The sequence below is a fragment of the Tricharina praecox genome (assembly GCF_024521635.1).
Source record: "Tricharina praecox strain CBS 144465 chromosome Unknown BZA05scaffold_25, whole genome shotgun sequence".
NCBI classification, from domain to species: domain Eukaryota; kingdom Fungi; phylum Ascomycota; class Pezizomycetes; order Pezizales; family Pyronemataceae; genus Tricharina; species Tricharina praecox.
This window is the reverse complement of record NW_026250427.1, coordinates 127,808-145,376: the sequence shown is the minus strand read 5'-3', so window position 1 is coordinate 145,376 and position 17,569 is coordinate 127,808. Positions and strand designations below refer to the sequence as shown.

The 17,569-nt window shown below is 55.0% G+C and overlaps 4 protein-coding genes across 4 annotated transcripts; 1 reads left to right on the top strand and 3 right to left on the bottom strand.

The window, feature by feature from the left end:
• Nucleotides 1–1,696: 1,696 nt before the first annotated feature.
• On the top strand, nt 1,697–3,226 carry BZA05DRAFT_142466 (uncharacterized protein). The gene is made up of 2 exons (XM_051478913.1): nt 1,697–1,891; nt 1,956–3,226. The coding sequence occupies exon 2, from the start codon at nt 1,982–1,984 to the stop codon at nt 2,975–2,977; it is 996 nt and encodes a 331-aa protein (XP_051336566.1). The 5' UTR covers nt 1,697–1,891; nt 1,956–1,981; the 3' UTR covers nt 2,978–3,226.
• Nucleotides 3,227–10,467: 7,241 nt separating this feature from the next.
• BZA05DRAFT_407346 (uncharacterized protein) lies at nt 10,468–10,911 on the bottom strand. Its single transcript, XM_051484626.1, has one exon. The coding sequence runs from the start codon at nt 10,841–10,843 to the stop codon at nt 10,505–10,507; it is 339 nt and encodes a 112-aa protein (XP_051336565.1). The 5' UTR covers nt 10,844–10,911; the 3' UTR covers nt 10,468–10,504.
• Nucleotides 10,912–12,258: 1,347 nt separating this feature from the next.
• Nucleotides 12,259–14,981, bottom strand: BZA05DRAFT_142419 (uncharacterized protein). Its single transcript, XM_051478912.1, has 2 exons — nt 14,361–14,981; nt 12,259–14,280 (listed from the first exon to the last, which is right to left on the bottom strand). Exons 1-2 carry the CDS (start codon nt 14,916–14,918, stop codon nt 12,580–12,582), a joined length of 2,259 nt encoding a protein of 752 aa, XP_051336564.1. The 5' UTR covers nt 14,919–14,981; the 3' UTR covers nt 12,259–12,579.
• Nucleotides 14,982–15,291: 310 nt separating this feature from the next.
• BZA05DRAFT_407343 (putative coatomer subunit delta) lies at nt 15,292–17,320 on the bottom strand. The gene is made up of 3 exons (XM_051484625.1): nt 17,181–17,320; nt 15,586–17,073; nt 15,292–15,535 (listed from the first exon to the last, which is right to left on the bottom strand). The coding sequence occupies exons 1-3, from the start codon at nt 17,181–17,183 to the stop codon at nt 15,446–15,448; spliced, it is 1,581 nt and encodes a 526-aa protein (XP_051336563.1). The 5' UTR covers nt 17,184–17,320; the 3' UTR covers nt 15,292–15,445.
• Nucleotides 17,321–17,569: the final 249 nt, after the last annotated feature.

Here is a 17,569-nt window from a genome sequence, read left to right as displayed (position 1 = left end):
TCTTTCTCCTTGCAGAGTCAGTCTCCAAGGTCCCTGGGGCCATGGCCATGCCCATGCGGCTATGCAATTGGGAAGCCCTGCAGGGCCTTTAGGTCGGAGGCGGCAATCATTCCCTCGAGCTGGTAGTTAGTTATGTGAGATGATCCTGGCACTATCACAGGGACCTGCCCGTGCCACCACCACCGCCGCCCGTAAGCTCATCCTTCGAGAAGCCTTTCTTTATAGAGTACTTCTCTCTCTCTCTCCTCAACCTCGACTTCATCTTATAAGCTCGGTCGAAAGTACGAAACCCCCACCACCACCATCATTCACCACCCCAACAACAGAATGCTCCAATCACCATTACTCCCAGAGCAACACTCACCTTTCCACTTCAACCATAGCAACAGCAGCAGCAGCAACAGCAGTAACAATAACACTAGCAACAACAACAACAATAACTTCCGCGCTTTGGGACGGTCAAAAACCATGGTCAACCCAGCAGCCCCCAAGGACGGCTTCCACCGCTCATCTGCAGCGGCGGCGGCATATGTGACACCTCCTACCACGGTTCCTGACGATCCGTCGTCTTCGTCCTCATCGTCGTCGTCCGTAGTGGCACACCTGGAGTTCGAGCCAACAAATATCCCCCGCACCTATGCACACTCGCCGTCCGGCCTATCAACCACAGTAGCCGACGGGGTTTCGAGCGCTGATGCCGCAGTAATCCAGCCATGGATGTTCGCACTATTTCCCGATCCCTATGCGGACTCGCAGGTCTATCCCACCGCCGCCGCCACAGCTGATAATCAATATATGCACGCCGTGGGCGGCCTTGTTTACGGACAGGCCCCCCCACCAACGAGATCTTCTCACGGCACCCATCCTGCAGATGCCTTTGATACGCGCATTCACGGTAGTAATAGTACGTTTTCCCTTCTTTTTCTTCTTCATATTCATCTTCTGCTTCTCCCCCTCCCTCCCTCCTGCGTGAGGTCGCACATAGCGACCCCCACCCACCCCCCTCCTTGGTCATCATGCGATGCATGAAGATTACTTGAAACTGCTGAGACTAATCGCTGCCCTAATAGTGGAGTCTCACCGGTCAGACCAGGCGTTTTATCAACCATATGATGGGACTGGCACCCTTCAGGAATTCGAAAGGTATGAGGGACAGAAACTCAACTCTCCCCCCCTCCTATCTGCACCGCCCTTCCCACCCGCACTCTTCCGCCCCAACCAACCTCCCCACCCCCCGCTCAGTAAAATAGGCAGCACCCTCAAACGTGAACGATGGCTCACCACAGTTTCAACAGAGATCCCAAGCGGACACGGTTATCTCCCTTCTCCGAATACGACTCCAGCTCCTCCGAGTGCGATCCACGGGAGTGGGCCACACATTCGGACTACTCGCGGTCACCGCAGATGGGCAGCCACTCCTGTGGCGGTGGCGGCGGCAGCAGCACCGCCCACTCCAGTCCCAACATCGGCGCATACTCGCCCGATCCCAATTCGGCCGCCGCCGCCGGACACCACAACCTCCCACGGAGCACCAACTTGGCCTGTTACACCCACGGCCACCTCGTGGCTCAATTCCCCGGCCCCGTCCGCACAAAGACCCGGAAGGTCCGAAGGAAGCTCGAGCCTAGGGAGCGCGAGCAGGTTCACCAGCTCAGGAAGATTGGCGCCTGTACAAAGTGCTGGGGATTGAAGATGAAGGTTAGTCGGTTTTTGTCTCGGGTGGTGGGCGATTGGGCGGTTCGGCGGTGGAGGGAGAGACAAGGAGAAGTTCTAGACCTGACGTCAGTTTCTTAGTGTGACGATGGAAGCCCATGCAAGAGGTGCGAGAAGACTGGTGCCGGAGCGCTCTGCGTTCGTGTTCATTTTGTCGATCTGGATGTATTCTCCAAATGTAGGTTTTCACTGCCAAACTCCCCCGTGATGGGCGGAAGCTTACCAACATTTCCGACAAAAAGGGTTGGTCGATTCGTACTCGCGGACCATGATGCATCACACACTCCGCTTCACGAATGCGCCGCCGCGGACGCTCGTCGTGTCACACTCCAAGACGCTGGGCGTCACGATGCAGCTCAACGTCTACGAGTTTGCACCTTCGGCAACGGAAGAGCTCGATTACTGGTACAAGGACGCCAACGGGTGGCAGTCGACGCCGACTGCGCCGTTTGCGATGAAGCGCGGCATCAACACCGACATCATGGAAAAGTACATCCAGGACCACACCTACTACTTCGTCGAGAGCGCCTTCCGCGAGAACCCCATCATGGCCGAGATCTTCACGACGGCGTTCAAGTACTCGCGGATGGAGGAGAACTTTCTGCTGCGAGACACGCTACAGCTGTGGACGGCGACGCAGATGCTGATCAGAGGGGGTGCGCTGCACCCGACGTCCGACAACCTAGGGATAATGGCGATCCCGAGCCTGTCGTCGCCGCAGGCGGGGCAGACGCCGCTCCCCCGAGTCCTCTCGAACCAGATCGACCACCTCCTCGAGCGGCGCATCTGGCAGCTCGAGAAGCAGATACTCAGCGAGCTACAGAAGCGCATCTTTGGGCGCAAGCGCGAGGACTGGCTCAAGATCTTCTTCACCACCGTCGTGTTCATGAACGCGCTCGAGCGCGATTCGTGGCGGCTGTACTACTGGCTGTTCCACATGGACAGCGGGTACGTCTGGCGTCACCCCACCACGCCCAAGCGGTTGATCGAAAAGAACGATGCACTGGCCGTCTCGCTGGCGGCGCACTTCGCCGCCATCTCAAAGGGGCTCACCCCTTTCGCGCTGGACTGGAGTCGCGAGCAGACAATCGGGCTCATCGGCAACTGCGAGGACCCTGAGGGGGTTATGGGGGCCATGGAGCGAATTGGCCGCGGATTAAGAAATCCTGGTAAGTCAACTACGACTCCACCACCACCCACACCCCACTGCCTTAAACAAAACAGGCATCTCTGTACACACTCTAGCTATAGGGTAGATTGCTGACTCTGCTTGCACCCCCTCATAGACCACGCACGCTTCACCAGCAACATCCTCTCGCACTACCGCCAGGACGACGAAAGGAGCTTGGACTTCCTATACTCCTCCAAGGTCATGATCGTCTGATCATGCCACCTTTTTTTTTCCTTTCTTTCTTTCTTTTAATTTCTTACTGCAACTGCAAGCAACTGCAACTGTGCCTCGTCCTTCGCCCCGCGCCCCGCGCCTGCAGTAACTGCGGCACATACAGCTACAGCACAGCACTCATCACAGTCTCGGTCGTGGGTATCCAGCCGTTCGTATAGCAAGTTGACTACGCACATCGCGGGCATGGGTGGGTAGGCGGTGGTGGAGGGACACGCCGACAAGGAACGCATTGCATTCTGCTGGGTTCACAGTTCACTCCTATTTCCTGTACTGTTCCCCTCCCCTCACCCCCAACCTTGAACCCGCGCTTTAAATTGGGGGTTCGTATTCTTCTAGTGTTTTTTTTTTCGTTGCTGCATGAGATACGGCGTTACGGTTTCCCTTATTTATTTTTTCATGGATTATTGCTTCCTTTTACATATTCACATATTCTTTTCTATATTTTCCTTTACTTTACTCTACTACGGTGTAACTAGAGGCTGGTTTAGTGGGTTGGTTGGTTGCGTGGTTTGTTTTGGGTACTTATTGCCAGTCAGGCAGGGGCCGGACGTACGAATACGGCGGTATGTATGTAGGAGTGAATGAAGACGGGAGGGATGGGAAAAGGCGGGGAGTTCAATTTTTATTGTGGGAGATGGGAGAGGGGAGATGGGAGGGGGGATATGGATGGGGGAGGGAGAAGGGGGGGCTTTTGGATCTTGAATTCTTGTATCTATCTTGATTACCTACCTACTTTTCTTTTTCTACTCGTGGGTCTGGAGTTGTGCGCATCATCAGGTTCGTGGAGTTATTTACGTCCAACTTGAAGTTGTCGACGGGATTCAGAATTACTATATGTATCTACTTGGGTATGCTGTTGTTGGGAATCCATACGAATTCCATGTGAATCCATATGAATCCTCACACGAAAAGTTAAAACAGTAACAGCAGCAGCACTGTGCAACCCGAGTAGTGTTCTAAGTTCTAACTTACTCAGCTCTGTCATGAGGCCTGGATGAGCAGATACAAACAAGCAATTCGGAGGTTGGGCGATGACGGTGGTGTAGTGGAGTCACCATGCTCCGCCCCGCTCGCTCGACGTCAATCCTCCCTCGTCCCTCCCGCCTTGCAGATAGTCGAGGATAGTAGTGTACATACCTACTCTACACACCTCATACCCACTCTCCATACCTACCTTCGTACCAAAGTACAGACATAAAGCAGACGCCCAGGCTGGGTACCAACTATGACTCGCAGGCAATAGGCTATTCCAGTCCTACTGTAGGGTAGGGTGGGGGACGGTATCCAGCACCACAACAAGGCCGAGGGAGGGAAGGATTCGTCATCAGCATCACCAAGGCACCACAACCTCACGCCGTCGGGTTTGTCGGGTTTGTTATGTCCCCACTGCCCGACGAAGTTCGAAGCCCAACCCCCGGACCACAGCACAGTACAGCACAGCACAACGGAAGCAGCGCGGATATACAGGTAGATACTGTAGGTACTGTAGAGCATCGAGAGCATCGAGAGCATGGCATGGCCGCATGGGATATAGAGAGACGTGTTCTCTGCGACCCGGCCCTCCCCCAAGCAAGCACTCGTATCCCCAATCTCCGGCATTTTCGTCGGCTTTCGATAGATTAGTGTAGCCCAGGCCTCCAGTCCGTCCGACCGCGCAAAAAAGTAAACGTCGACCCAGCATTATTGTTGTCGACGTCGGCGCCGTTCCGACCGGACCAGATCCGACCCGAGGCGAGGCTTGGCGCCCGGCGAGGCCCCAAGGCCTGGGATGCGGTGCTAACAAGCCCTATGTACTATAGATGGTGGTTCGCTACTGGAGTACCTAGTAGGGCTGCCGAACGAACGACCGGTCATTCGAGTCCTGTTCCTGCTCCTCTTGCTCCTCCTCCTGCTCCTCCTCCTCCTCCTATTCGCACCCCTTCCTCCTGCTCGCACCTCCTTCCTACACCTTCCACACTCGTCTGTCAGTCTAGATGTCCGTCCGCCGACCACAGCAGTTCCCGCCGAGTGGATCTCGGAAAATCCGAACAAGTTACCGAAGTACGAACTGAACTCGGAAACCGGAATACAAAAGAAAAGGAAAGAAAGGAGACGGTATCTGTACTCTACACTACAGACTTGCATACGACCGAAGCCGGTTCATATCCCCCCACCCCGCAATCACACCCGTCGAGACAGACTGCTGTATACGGTACTATAGTAGGGTTACATATATCTCCATACCTGGCGTGTAATTCCCGTACCACTATCTAACTACTACGGTATAGTCCGTGCACTGCAGCCTATTACTGCAGCGGCCAACGGAAGAAAACCTGGGGACGCCTCCGGGACGCCTCCGGGAAGGGGAACCAGCCTTTTCTTTTTCTTGTGCTTTTGCTTTTTCCACCACCTCCTCCTCCACATCCACCAGGAGAAGGCCGAGGGAAGCTTCGATTCCTCGATGTGGCTATCGGTGGGGGCATGCCTGGCGTGTACGTCCTTCCTCATGGACAGGCGGACAGTCGGACAGGTAGGTAATCCACCGAGACAAAGCGCGGTACATAGGTAGATACTTGTGCATGCTGCTACTGCTGCTGCCATCCAATGTCGTTCTTCCGTTTGAGACATATGACAGAGCGGTCGAGAACATGTATCTACTAGTACATGTCTCTCCTCTCTCCACATCCCGTAATTCACATCACCCACCACCCCCTACGTCACGATCGGAATTATGGCCGAACGGGTATGTACCATAACTTTGTAGTCGATAGGTAGTTGGTGAGCCTGGCCAACGGTTTTTTAACCCCCGCCGCCGCAGCCGACTGACGATCGAGTGATACATCGGGCGTGGATGAGGCCACCGAAGTGCAATTTCGCCTTGACGATTAGTTGTCGGCTCCGACCCGACAGACATCTCCGATGACTTCAGCCCGTGGTTAATTACAAATGATACATAACATACTCGGTACGGACTGTGGACAGCCTCACGCTTGTATCTTGATCCCAGACATCGATCGGTCGGTCGGTCGGTCGGTCGGTGTCAGCCCATATCATCAACCCACTGCATCAACACATGGACTTTTAACTAGCGAACGTTGAAACGAAAGAAAAAAAACGGTAATCTCGCGAAACGAAACGAACGTAACCTCGCGACGACGAGGTCTACTATACAGTAGTACTCTGGCGCTCACTCGCTCGCTCACTCGCTCGTCGGAATATTACACCGATTCTCTCTAGCTCCCCCTTCCGCCTTCCCTTCCGCCTTCCCTTCCCTTGCAGGTGGACGAGTACTCTACATAGACTCCACATAGAGTGGTTACTTCGTTATGTAGGTATTTTATGTATGTACCGGTATCGTATGTATCATGTATGTGTGTATAAGTTACGTATGTTATGTATGCATACACACATAAAACCCGGGGAACCGGATCATCCACACCCACCAACCCATACACGCACCCATCCCTCATCCAGCAACCCACCCACGTACCCATCTACCCATCCAGCAACCCACCACACCCACCCATCCGGCAGCTTTCCGGGTGGTGGCTTGCATTAGAGTAACTATTCCATTATTGCATAACTAACTATCGCAGCGACTAGATACCGTGCAGTACTCTAGTAGTATATAGCGCAAAGGACAACAAGCACAGTCAGGAAGGTTCGAAGGGGGGAGCAGATCCCAGATTCTAGAACCGTCGGCGCCCGGGTACCTAGGCTGCGTACTTAGGCATGGCTATGTACTCGGGTATGTATGTAAGTCCGAAATACGGGCTTGGCGGAGCGAGCGAGCGCGACAGACGATGGACATCGGGTTCGGCAACCTCGGGACCGAGCTGGGAGCACGGGAGGTGAACGGGCTTGGCGGGTGGTTATTGGCTTGGAATGGCTGGCGCCTTGGGGTGGCTTATATTGGCTTGGCTTGAATTGGCGCGGCTTGGCGGGAGCAATGATTATTAGTGCTGACCTTACAGCTGTAGAGTTGGTAACTACAGGTGCTTGGTTACGGTACTTGGTTACTGGTTACTTGGTTACTTGGTTACTGTTGCTTGGTTGCTTATTGCTTGATTGCTTGATTGCTTGGTGGCTTGGTTACTCGTTACTTGGTTACAGAGACAAATCGCAGCATACGGGTAATTAACTACGCACAGCGTTTGCTTTGCGTGCCAGGGGCCCGCCGTACGCGTAGGTAGAGTAGGTAGTCCGTCGGTTAGGGGGGGTTACATATAACTTCTCGTCGGGCGTGGGGGTTACTGGTTACTGGTAAAGCAGACGTAAGTGTCAATAGTAAATACAGTATCCATGGACCATGCAATCGCCATTTCATCCGTAGGCTACATACTCTACTCTACTCTGCTCTAGATACTCCGCTCCCGAAAAGCCACAAACCGGCAAGGCTCTAGGATTGGCGACCGCGGGACTGGCCTGGTTGAGTGGGAAACATGGATCGCATTGGGACGGTATGTGGTTACGTATGTACGTACTCTATATACACACGGTAAAAAGCCGGAAGGAGATGATATCCAAATCCACACACGTCCGGTACCAACCCGCCAGAAGGGATGGGGATGGGGATGGGGTGAGGTCGCGGCGCAGATCGTGTTGATGGGCCATACCTAGCCATAGCTCCGAAGCCGGAGAGGGAACACGTCGACAGGACAGGACGTGAAGGGGAGGGTGTGGGGGAACTTGCAAGCTTACAGGAATATTCGGGCCGTTAGGACTATCTGCGTACATACCTTTGATATGTAGAGTACTAGTATGGTATCTCGACGCCTTCCTGTCTAACTAATATCAATGCGACGAGTAGTTACCTAGCCCCCAACTCTCGCTCGCTCCCTGGTGATCGCCAGGCTTGCTTATCTCGCTACTCTGCGGTTGGTGGGCTCATTCGGTCTCTCTCTCGCTTTCTCGCTCTCACTCACTCTCACTCACTCTCAATCTCAATCTCGCTCTCTCTGCCTCTAGCTCGTCTTGCGTACGTACCTACTTTACCGTACTCCATCATAGTTCCGCTTCAACTAGGGCTTACATAAACCATGATCCGACTCAGGGCCTACTGCTTTCCATACATATCAACGGACAGTAGAGCACTCTAGAGTACGTACATCTACTATGTAGTACCTATTATTCTCGCTTGTCGGGATTCGGGGACAGTTTTTTGCTAGCTAGCGCAGCTGGAATCTCCGAGACGGGCACCGAACCCATGGTACAAAAGTTTCGCGTGCGATCAGGTGATCGATCCTTTTAACCACGGACCCGTCAGCGCTTATGTAGGTATTTTGGTTGGGACCATCTGCCTAAAGGAGGCGCCCCACGGTATCATACGGGGGAACGGACTGTCCGCCCGGCACTTTTCGTGGTTTGCTGGTGACACTGGTGGGGCCGGGTGATGCTGCGTGCTCGAGTCGCTAAGGGAAAATGAAAAATCTAGATCTGGATCTATGTAGATCGAGACCGCACATGTCTCGGACGGCTGTCTGTATGTCTGTCGGTTACGGAGGGGGATAGAAGTAAGTACTTACCTAGTAGGTATCATCGCCGCGCCATTTGGGTTTGCTCTGCCCCCTCCACTGTCCAGCCGTCAATTCTATTCATAGGCTCTCGACTCGTTTGCGCCGTTCGTCCGGCCTTTAGGCCCTCTCCTGGGCGTTCGTCCAGAGCTGCACGATCCTCCGTCCTCTTCTCGTCGTTAGAGCGAGTCGAACTTACGGTTCAGCGAGTCTGCTTAGAGTCTAGATCCCCACCAACTTCCTGTCTTTGTTGTTGTGGAAATTCCTTCCAGACCGTCTACATACAGTGTGCAGTACAGGACAGTATGTACATACCCGGTATCCACTCTTGCCCCGACAGCCGATTACCCAAAAACCCTCGTGCAGGGCTGAGGGCGATCATCCGCGATTGCGTAGAGTAGAGTATCTACCGGCTGCGGCTGGTTCGTGACTGCTTGGGCTTGGGGTGATTCAGGCAAGTCAGCTCAGCGGCTAGGTACTAATAGTAGATACTCTAGAGCACACACATGCACAGCAGCTGCTGCTGCAGTCGGCCCGTCCGTCGGTCGGTCGGAAAAACATGTGTCCGTTCGGGTGCGGCTGTAGTTAGCGATAGTGATATCTCATGAACCGGTTCTCGAACGTACACATGTAGGTACTGGTTTTGGCCGTCACGCTGCGCCTTCTCTTGCGTTTCACTGCCAGTCGCGCGGCCAACAGGGGAAACGAGCGAAATGTATGCTTCCAGCCTGCAGCCTGCGACAGTTGTGGTGGTGGTGCTCGATTGAAAGGCATCGACGCACCCCCGCCCCGAAACAAGCGCACAATACCCAACGGCAGTGAGGCGCATGACGACAGTCCTGCCGCGGCTAGCACCCCACAGTTCCCGTTTTCCGCCGTTCACTCACAGCATCCCCACCCACACACTCCAACCACATGCTCAGCACTGCGCAGTGCGGAGAATCGGCAGATCAAACAACCCGTAGCCACCCGCAATCGCAGCGATCAATCGTGGCCGGATCGGATCGGACATTCACGATCGGCACCTGCCACCTACAGGCAATTTCGCCATTGGCTGCGCGGATACATCATACGCCGCTGCGGCTTAGGTGGCATAGGCGGCACTGGCGGCGGCGCTGGCGAAAACCAGTACTCTACCTAACCCCGCACCCGCACAGCTGCGGCACGGATCCTACTCTACTCTACTCTACTCTACTCTACTCTAGATACTCTACTCTACTCTACGTGTCCCTGAGCCGCCTCACCCCCGCGTGGGGGTGAGGCGGCTCGGCGGCACGGGGTTTCTCCTGCGTAGGTACCTATGTAGTCATGTGGAAAGAAGCTCGGCACTCGCAGTGTTCCGATCGCGATGAGGGGAGACTCGCTCGGCTCGCGGGCAGTCGTTGCACGCTCCGAGTGGTCATCCCCCCTCCCCCGCTCCGGACTTGGCGCTCCGCCTCTGCTCTCACTCGGCCACTCCCTCCCTCCGCGGCCGTCATGCTTCATCACTCTACTATTTTTCGCCGTAGTCTAGATAGGCTGCATGCGAAATAAAACAGGAAGATCTATCTCTCTCTCTCACTCTACTATTTGTTCGCCATAGTCTAGATAGGCTGCATGCGGAATAAACTGAAGATCTCTCTCTCTCACTCTACTATTTGTTTTTCCTCTGTAAAATTGGTTGGTAGGCAGCGGTGCAGCATCGAGCCGAGGCGATAGGGCTTTCTCTCTAGCCCCGTGACGCTGGCAGGAAAGGTCGGGAAGTTGGTGGTCGCCATAGTCCACTCCAAGCACACTCCTCGGGGAGCTGGTGTCAAGCTCGAAGTGACCACTGAGAGCCTGTGAATGGGCCAAGCCACCCCCAATGACGGCTACCATAGTCAATCCGTCACCCTCCAGTTCCAAGCTCGACCACCTATAAAAGCCCCCTCCCCACCCCCCACCTTGGCTTAGAAGACACATCGGAATACCCGAGCCAACCCTTTGACCTGGAAGCGGCAGCAGTAAACCCCATATGTCCTACAGCAGGACCAGAGAGGGCAGGTGGAAGAACAGTGGTGGCGGCAAGGGCGGAAGTGAAGAGAGAAGCAAGAGCCAGGAGAGAGACGAAAGCGCGAAGGAAAAGACGGGCCTGTCCCTCTTCCACCCGCCTCCTCACCCAGACATCATCAGAACCGGCAATAGACTGGGAGAGCGTGAGAACTGGGGCGAAAAAGAGGATACAGGACGAATGAGGTGACTGGTCGGAGGACATAAAGAACACGGGTGGCAGAGACGAGGAACCGGATTTCTTGGTTGAGCTTACAGGAGGTTGGACGGGACGAGAACTAGATTAACGAATACATTCATTCACACATTGCCTCTCTCTTTCCTGCTTTCATTCTTCCTTTTCTGTCTTTATGGCTGGTGTTGAGCGGGGAGGGTTAAGTAGGGATGGTTGGGCGGAGAGGGCTGGGCGGAGAGGGCTGGGCGGAGAGCAATAGGGCACCGGTATCGAGCTCGCGGCCAGCAGTCGGTGGCAGCCGGGTGGAAACAGCTATGTAAACCTACTTAATGTAAGGTCGAATGCAATGATGATTGAACAAAAAACAAAAGTGTCTGCCACAGTTGAGTGGGAGTAGCTATATATAATAAAAAAGCCTTGCTGGCTCTTACCGCCTCTTCCAAGTTCGCTCTTCCAGAAACTGGTGTCGAGCTCGAATGACGACTGACAGCCTGTGAATCAACCACACCACCTCCAATGACGGCTACCATAACCAATCCGTGACCCTCCGGTTCCAAGCTCGACCACATAATGCTATAAAACCCCCTCTCCCTCCCCCATCTTTTCGCCCCAGGTCCAGTAGTGAGTTGGAAAAGCGGAAATATCCGCCACTACCACGATCACAAGCTTCACCGGAGCCACCACCGTGATCGCCACCACCACCCGCGGGCAATCGGGCAACTTTCGATGGCTGTTTGGGTTTGGGCAGTCCAACGGGAGGGAGGGAAGGTGGGAAGGTGGGAGGTGGGCTCGCGGGGGACAGCAGCAGCAGCAACAGCTCGAGAGAAATATGCAAGATCCCAAGGATTCCGGAGTGCCGTTCTCACGTAACTGTAGAGTTCATACTCTGGTAACCGGCAGCCGTGAAGCAACAGAAACCCCTACACAAAGGCGAATAATGTTCGCAACAGCACTCGTGAGCCGTTTCGATTGTTCTCCTCTGCTCTGCTGTATGCCTCTTCTTGCTTATTCTGCTCACTAGGTCATGGTACTGTTCTTTGTCCTTTCGCATCGTCGCCGCAAGAAGTCAGCATTGTCCCAGGTATCTCCCCCAGATCCAGCCTCTTTAGCCCAGCCCAGCTCAGTGCGGCATTGTCTACCTATCGTAGCATTCTTTGTCAGAGGCCTCATCTCTTTGTTTACATACACGAGCTCGTTGTTTCTCTTTAAAAGCAATCCCTTTTCTCAAAGTCAAGTTCTCTCAATTTCAATAAATTTTGACGGATTCCGCCGAGTGATTGTATATGGTGGGCACTTTGTTCGTAGTCCACGCGGTTGACCATCTCCATTGTCGAGACTATGTGAAACATGTACATCAGAATGGCACTTTATACTGCGATTGTTTACAAGTTACACCACATCACCGCCGACTGCACGCATGCTTCTAGGCAAATGCACAGTTTCACCTCATGGCTCACGTGCTTCAACTCCTTATCCATTCGCTCGCACACTGGGTATTCCACTACGGTACCTTCCACTACCTATTCATCTCCTACGGTATCTCCAAGAACTCAACTCCCATTCCCCCCTAGGATAAACAAAACAAACACAACACAAGCAGAACGCAGAACGCAAACCGTATAATATAAAGCATACACCCTCTTTTGCACGCAAAACCCAAAGATCAATCAATCATAGTACGTAGTGGCAAAAAGAACAAAAACAGAACTACTTAGGTAGGTAGGTAGGTACGTGTTACAAACTCAACTCATCCAACTGCCAATCTTCTACATGACAAACGAATCCGCGTCTGGGTCCACATCACCATCCGCCGCCGCCGCAGCCTCTTTCTCTCTGAGTTCCTTCTGCTTCTTCATAGCGGCGACCATCTCGGCACGCTTTGCGGCGAATCCCGACTTTGCGATGCCACTGCGCGCACCGCCGGCGGCGGAGGCTGTGCCGGAGGTGGAAGTGGAAGCCGCTGGCCTGCTCTTCTCCGCAGCCGATGATGTTCTGGCAGAAGCGTCGGGAGCAATGGTGGGGCCGCTAATCCTCCTCTTCTCGACGACGACTTCAGTCTTCTGTGCTTCCTGTGCCTCCTTCCGGTCTTCCCTCTCCCTCTCCCCCCTCCCCTTTGCCCTCCCCCTCTCACTCTCACTCTCCTCCTGTTGCTGCTGAAACTGCATCTGGTGCGTCTGCTGGATAGCGAGCAGCTCCTCGACAAGGCTAACGATGCCCTCCTTCTCCTGCCTCTCATTTTGAAGATCGAGCTGCAGCTGCGCCAGCTGTCTCCGGAGATCCTCATCTGTCGACGCAGGCGCGACGGCAGTCTTGGGAGTAGACGTATCTGCAGTCGATTTCTCAAGGTTCTTTTCCTCCAGCTCCACGTTGCGGAGCTTGAGGGAGTCGACTTGGTGCTGCAGCGCGGCGACCTTCTTTTCCCAGCGGGTCTCGTAAGACTTCTTGAGGGCGGCGACCTTGGTTTCGTGTTTGGCCTTGTAGAGTGTGTGGAGTTCGCGCGCGACGCGTTCAACCTCGTCTTGCGTCGTCTTTGGAGTAGCGGGATCAGCGTAGGTGTTGGTGGCGGGAATGCCAGAAGCGGGAGCTGCGCCGCCGGACAGTGCGGACTGGGTAGCCCGATCTGCTTCAGCCTGCGCCGCCTCGGCAGCCTCCAGCGCAGAATTCGCCATCGACTGGGCATCCGTAACCTCCGTCTTCATCCGCATAACCTCCTCTCTCGTCCTATCCAGATCATCCTCCGTATCCCGAAGGCGCTTCCTCAAATTCTTAACTTCTGTATCCTTCGACTCCAATTCCGTGTGCAGTTCTTCAACAATATGCTCCTTCTCTCCCAAAAGCGACGAGATTTGCTCCCTCTCCGCCTTCTCAAGCTCGAACAACTCGCCCAGCTCCACCTTGACTTTATTCCATGACTCGCGCTCAGCATCGAAAGACTCATTCAGGTCACTGAGAGTATTCGACAGCTCTGCGCAACGCGCCTCCGTCTCCTGCACAGCAGCACGGAGCCCCTCCACTTCGACCTTCCGCCCATCAAGCTGCGCGGTGAGTAGGGAGACCTGTGCATTAAACCCGGCCTTGAGCTCCTCGACCTCTCTGGGCGTGATCGACGGGATTGAATTCGGCGTCGCGACGGGCCCGGGCGTGAAATCCAATAAATGAAAAAACCTTTTCTCCGTCGGTGTGGATGGCGGCCTGTTAATCGGCGATCCCGTGCGCGGCGTTGAGCTGATTGTCCTCCGAGGTGTGGCAGGCGTGGCGCCCCCAAAATTCGGCCGCGCGACGCCCTCGAACGGCGTGGTGAAGTCGAGCAGGTTGGTGGTCTTGTCGTTGGCCGCGGGCGTGTGCGGACTACTCGTTCCCGCCCGACGCGGAGAGGAATGGAGCTCCCCAGCTTTCGCGGTCGAAGGCGGCACCGTCCGTGGTGTCGCAAGATTCACGTTCCGTCTCGTTGTACTCGGTGTCGAGGGCTTTTTAACAGTCAGCACAGCCATTCCTTGCCTTCCGCCTTCCACCTCCCAGTCCCCCATACAAGATACCGATCACATACCTTAAGCGGCGAACCCTTCCTCACACTGCCGGGCGGCGTGCCACCCAGCGTCGCACCCATACCCATACCCACCTCATCCTGATCCCCGGCACCAGCACCAGCGCCGACGGCACTCCCACTCCCGCTGCCAAAGCCATACTCCACGTCCGAGAACGACGAGCAGACACTGCCGGCGTCGTCGTCATCATCGTCGTCACGGTCCTCAGGCATCTCCTTCCCGCTACTGGTAGTTCTAGTTCCAGTTTCCGCCTCGAGTTCAGTTTCCGACAATAGTGCGAACTCGTCAGTCTCATGGTCCTCACTCCCTCCCTCCCCGGACCCAGACCCCTCCCCGGACCCGGGCACGGGCGCAGGCGCGGGAGAGGCCCGTTTCGACGCGACTACTGGCGAAAAACTCATGAACGGTGAGGACTGCGCGAATGCCGGCGCGGTGGTCGATTGCTTGAGTGGTGTAGAAGTATTGAAGGCCTGCTTTTGCTTGACAGGTGTGGGCGTAGCGGCTGAGCGCTTATTTGCTGAGCGGGGGGTTAATGGCGATGGAGTCGTTGTCGTGGTCATCTACAATAGGGGTTCGTGGTTTTAGCAGGAGTTGTGTGACTTGCATATGTGTGTGTGTGGGGGGGGGGGGGACGTACGGTAGTTTGCGTTATGTGCAGTATTCGTGGTGGTGGCGGTGGTGTTGAGGAGGAAGGACGGGGGTTTGTTTGTTTTGGCCTGGTGTGGTGCGTTGCTTGGAGACAGTGGTGTTTGTTATGGTTTTGGCTGTGTGTGAAACGCGAAAAAGAAAAGGGATCTAACAGGCAGATGCGCTTGTTGTTTTTGTTACACGAGCACCACCCTGCCCTCGCCCGTCGTTCCGCGCCTTTACCCGGACCGAGTCCGAGATCGAGTCTACGCGCCATCCGTGACAGACAAACAGATATACATATCACTCGCTTCATGCCGATGCTGCATCGCTTTGATCATCATTTCATCCTTTGAGCTCTAGCTTTTAAACACCGATTGCACTGCAAACCGCCATCCCACACGAACCCCGCGAACCACCCATTAACTCGCACCCATATAAACCCCAGCCAGAAAGTAATCTAGACGACAAGGTAGTTTTCAGCCACGCTCTTGACCTCCTTCGAGAATTCCACGCTGTCACCTGAGTCGACCAGCGTGATATCATCAACCTATGATCATTAGTTTCGAATCCTTTGTTCCCAAGAGGTAGACAACTCACATCAACGGCAACCGCCGGCCTCTCCATTCTGAACCCAATCCTCATCGGGAAAAACTCCGCCTCCTCTTCGGCCTCGGCCTCAAACTCGAAAGCGCCGCTCCCGTTCTCCTCCGAGATGCTCGCCAGCGTCCAGTCGAGCGAGTCACCAGCGACTTCGTAGGTCTCGTCCATGCTGGTAACCGTCGGCTCCGAGCGCTGGAACGGTATCGACACAGTGACGTCGCGGAGGGTATTGGTTTCGTCCTGGAGCTCGTACTCAACAGTGACCTGGTACCGGCCACCGCCCAGCTGGTTAAGCCAGATTGTGAAGGCGATGGGTGCGGTGCCGGATTTCTGCTGCCACCGGAGAAGCGACTGGCTAGCGAGGGGGAGCTCGCGGGATGTGTCTTTCAGCTGCAGTATGCCGGTGTTGAACGCGGCACGGTCAACGTTAGGATGCGTCTTGAACTGTGCGCCGCTGCTGGTATCCGCCGTGACCGCGAGCCTGATCTTTGAGAGGGCCGGGTCGGACACGCGGACGAAGAGGTTGCCCTTGATATCGAACGACTTGATGTTTCCATCGCGAGCCAGGTCCGCCGAGATCTGTTCCGTGACCGTGATTGTAACGCCGTGGGTGTCCGCTGGGAAGGTTTGTCTGGTGGCGGCAGGACTGGCGACGTCAGGCGTAGACGAGCCCATGAGCGGGCTGCGGTCGTCCGCGTCCACCCCTCCCATCTCGTTGCGTACCTTCTCGAACATGTCGGTAGTCTTGCTCTTCTTCCCCAACTGCATTCCCTTGCCTTTCGGTGCCGACGATGCCGAGAAGTACGTCTTCTTCTTCTCCGCCTCGTAGGAATCGTAGGTAGACTCTTGCTTAGCCGGGGCATTGTAGGTATTGAACTTCGGCGTGCTGCTACCACCGCCCATGCTCCTTCCGGCGCCCATGCCACCAGCCATACCGCCGCTTCCCGCGCCGCTCCCACCGCTCCGGACCATCTCCTTCCTCTGCATTTCCAGTTGCTTCGCCTTCCTCTTCCGCTCCTCAGACGCCTCGAACTCCTTATTCCTCGAGATAATCTCCTGGATCCTCTCCTCATGGGACTCCATCTCGAGGAACGTCTTAATCTGCTGCAGGCTCAGATTCTCCCTATAGCCGAGCGCGACGACCTCATCGAACGCGCTCAGCAGCTCAAACGAGTTCCTTAGAATCTCCCTCTCATCAAGACTCTTACAAACACTCGCGACGACCTGGGCGAACAGATGCAGCGAGTCGATATCCTGCAAGATGTTACTGGCGCGGTTGGTGATGAGCACCATGTACAGCTCGTCGAGCGGCTGGTACACGTAGCGCACGTTCTCCGTCTCGACCGTCGTGTGCTGCGTCCCCGCGTCCGTCAGCTTCGGGAACCCCGCCAGGAGCCCCTCGATCCGCGACCGCGGCATCTCCCGGAACTGCCGTGATAACACCGCTTTGCCCCCGCGCGTGCAGATGGATGCTGCTAGGACGACCTGGATAAAACACACACGATGTGTCAGTCACGACCCCTCCTTACACACACACACCACCCCTCCTCCGACATCCCCCATTGCCCCTCAATGCTAGCTGGTGGGAGTACCATGTTTGATGAAGAAGCTGTAGCTTGGGTCCGCCGAGATGGTGATTGGATTCTTGATAGTGTAGGATTGGGGGTTGCGGATGGGCGGTGTCGGTGTCGGATTCGGGGTTGCGGGCGGCAGATGTTTGGAGGTGTCAAGGTTGCTTGCGGGCCCAGCCAGACTTGTGGGAGCTCGAATGTGGCCTCAAACCAGCAGGGACCGACCGACGACGAGTACGTAAGCAATTACTGTAGATCATGTGATTGAGTTTGAGTGCAATGCAATGAATGATACCTCGTGATTACACACATCCAAGTACGAATCGAATCGAATTCACAACTACAACAGAACAAAACATAAAAAAAAGCCGAAAAGGAAAACAAAAGAAACCCATGATATTGCCATACAC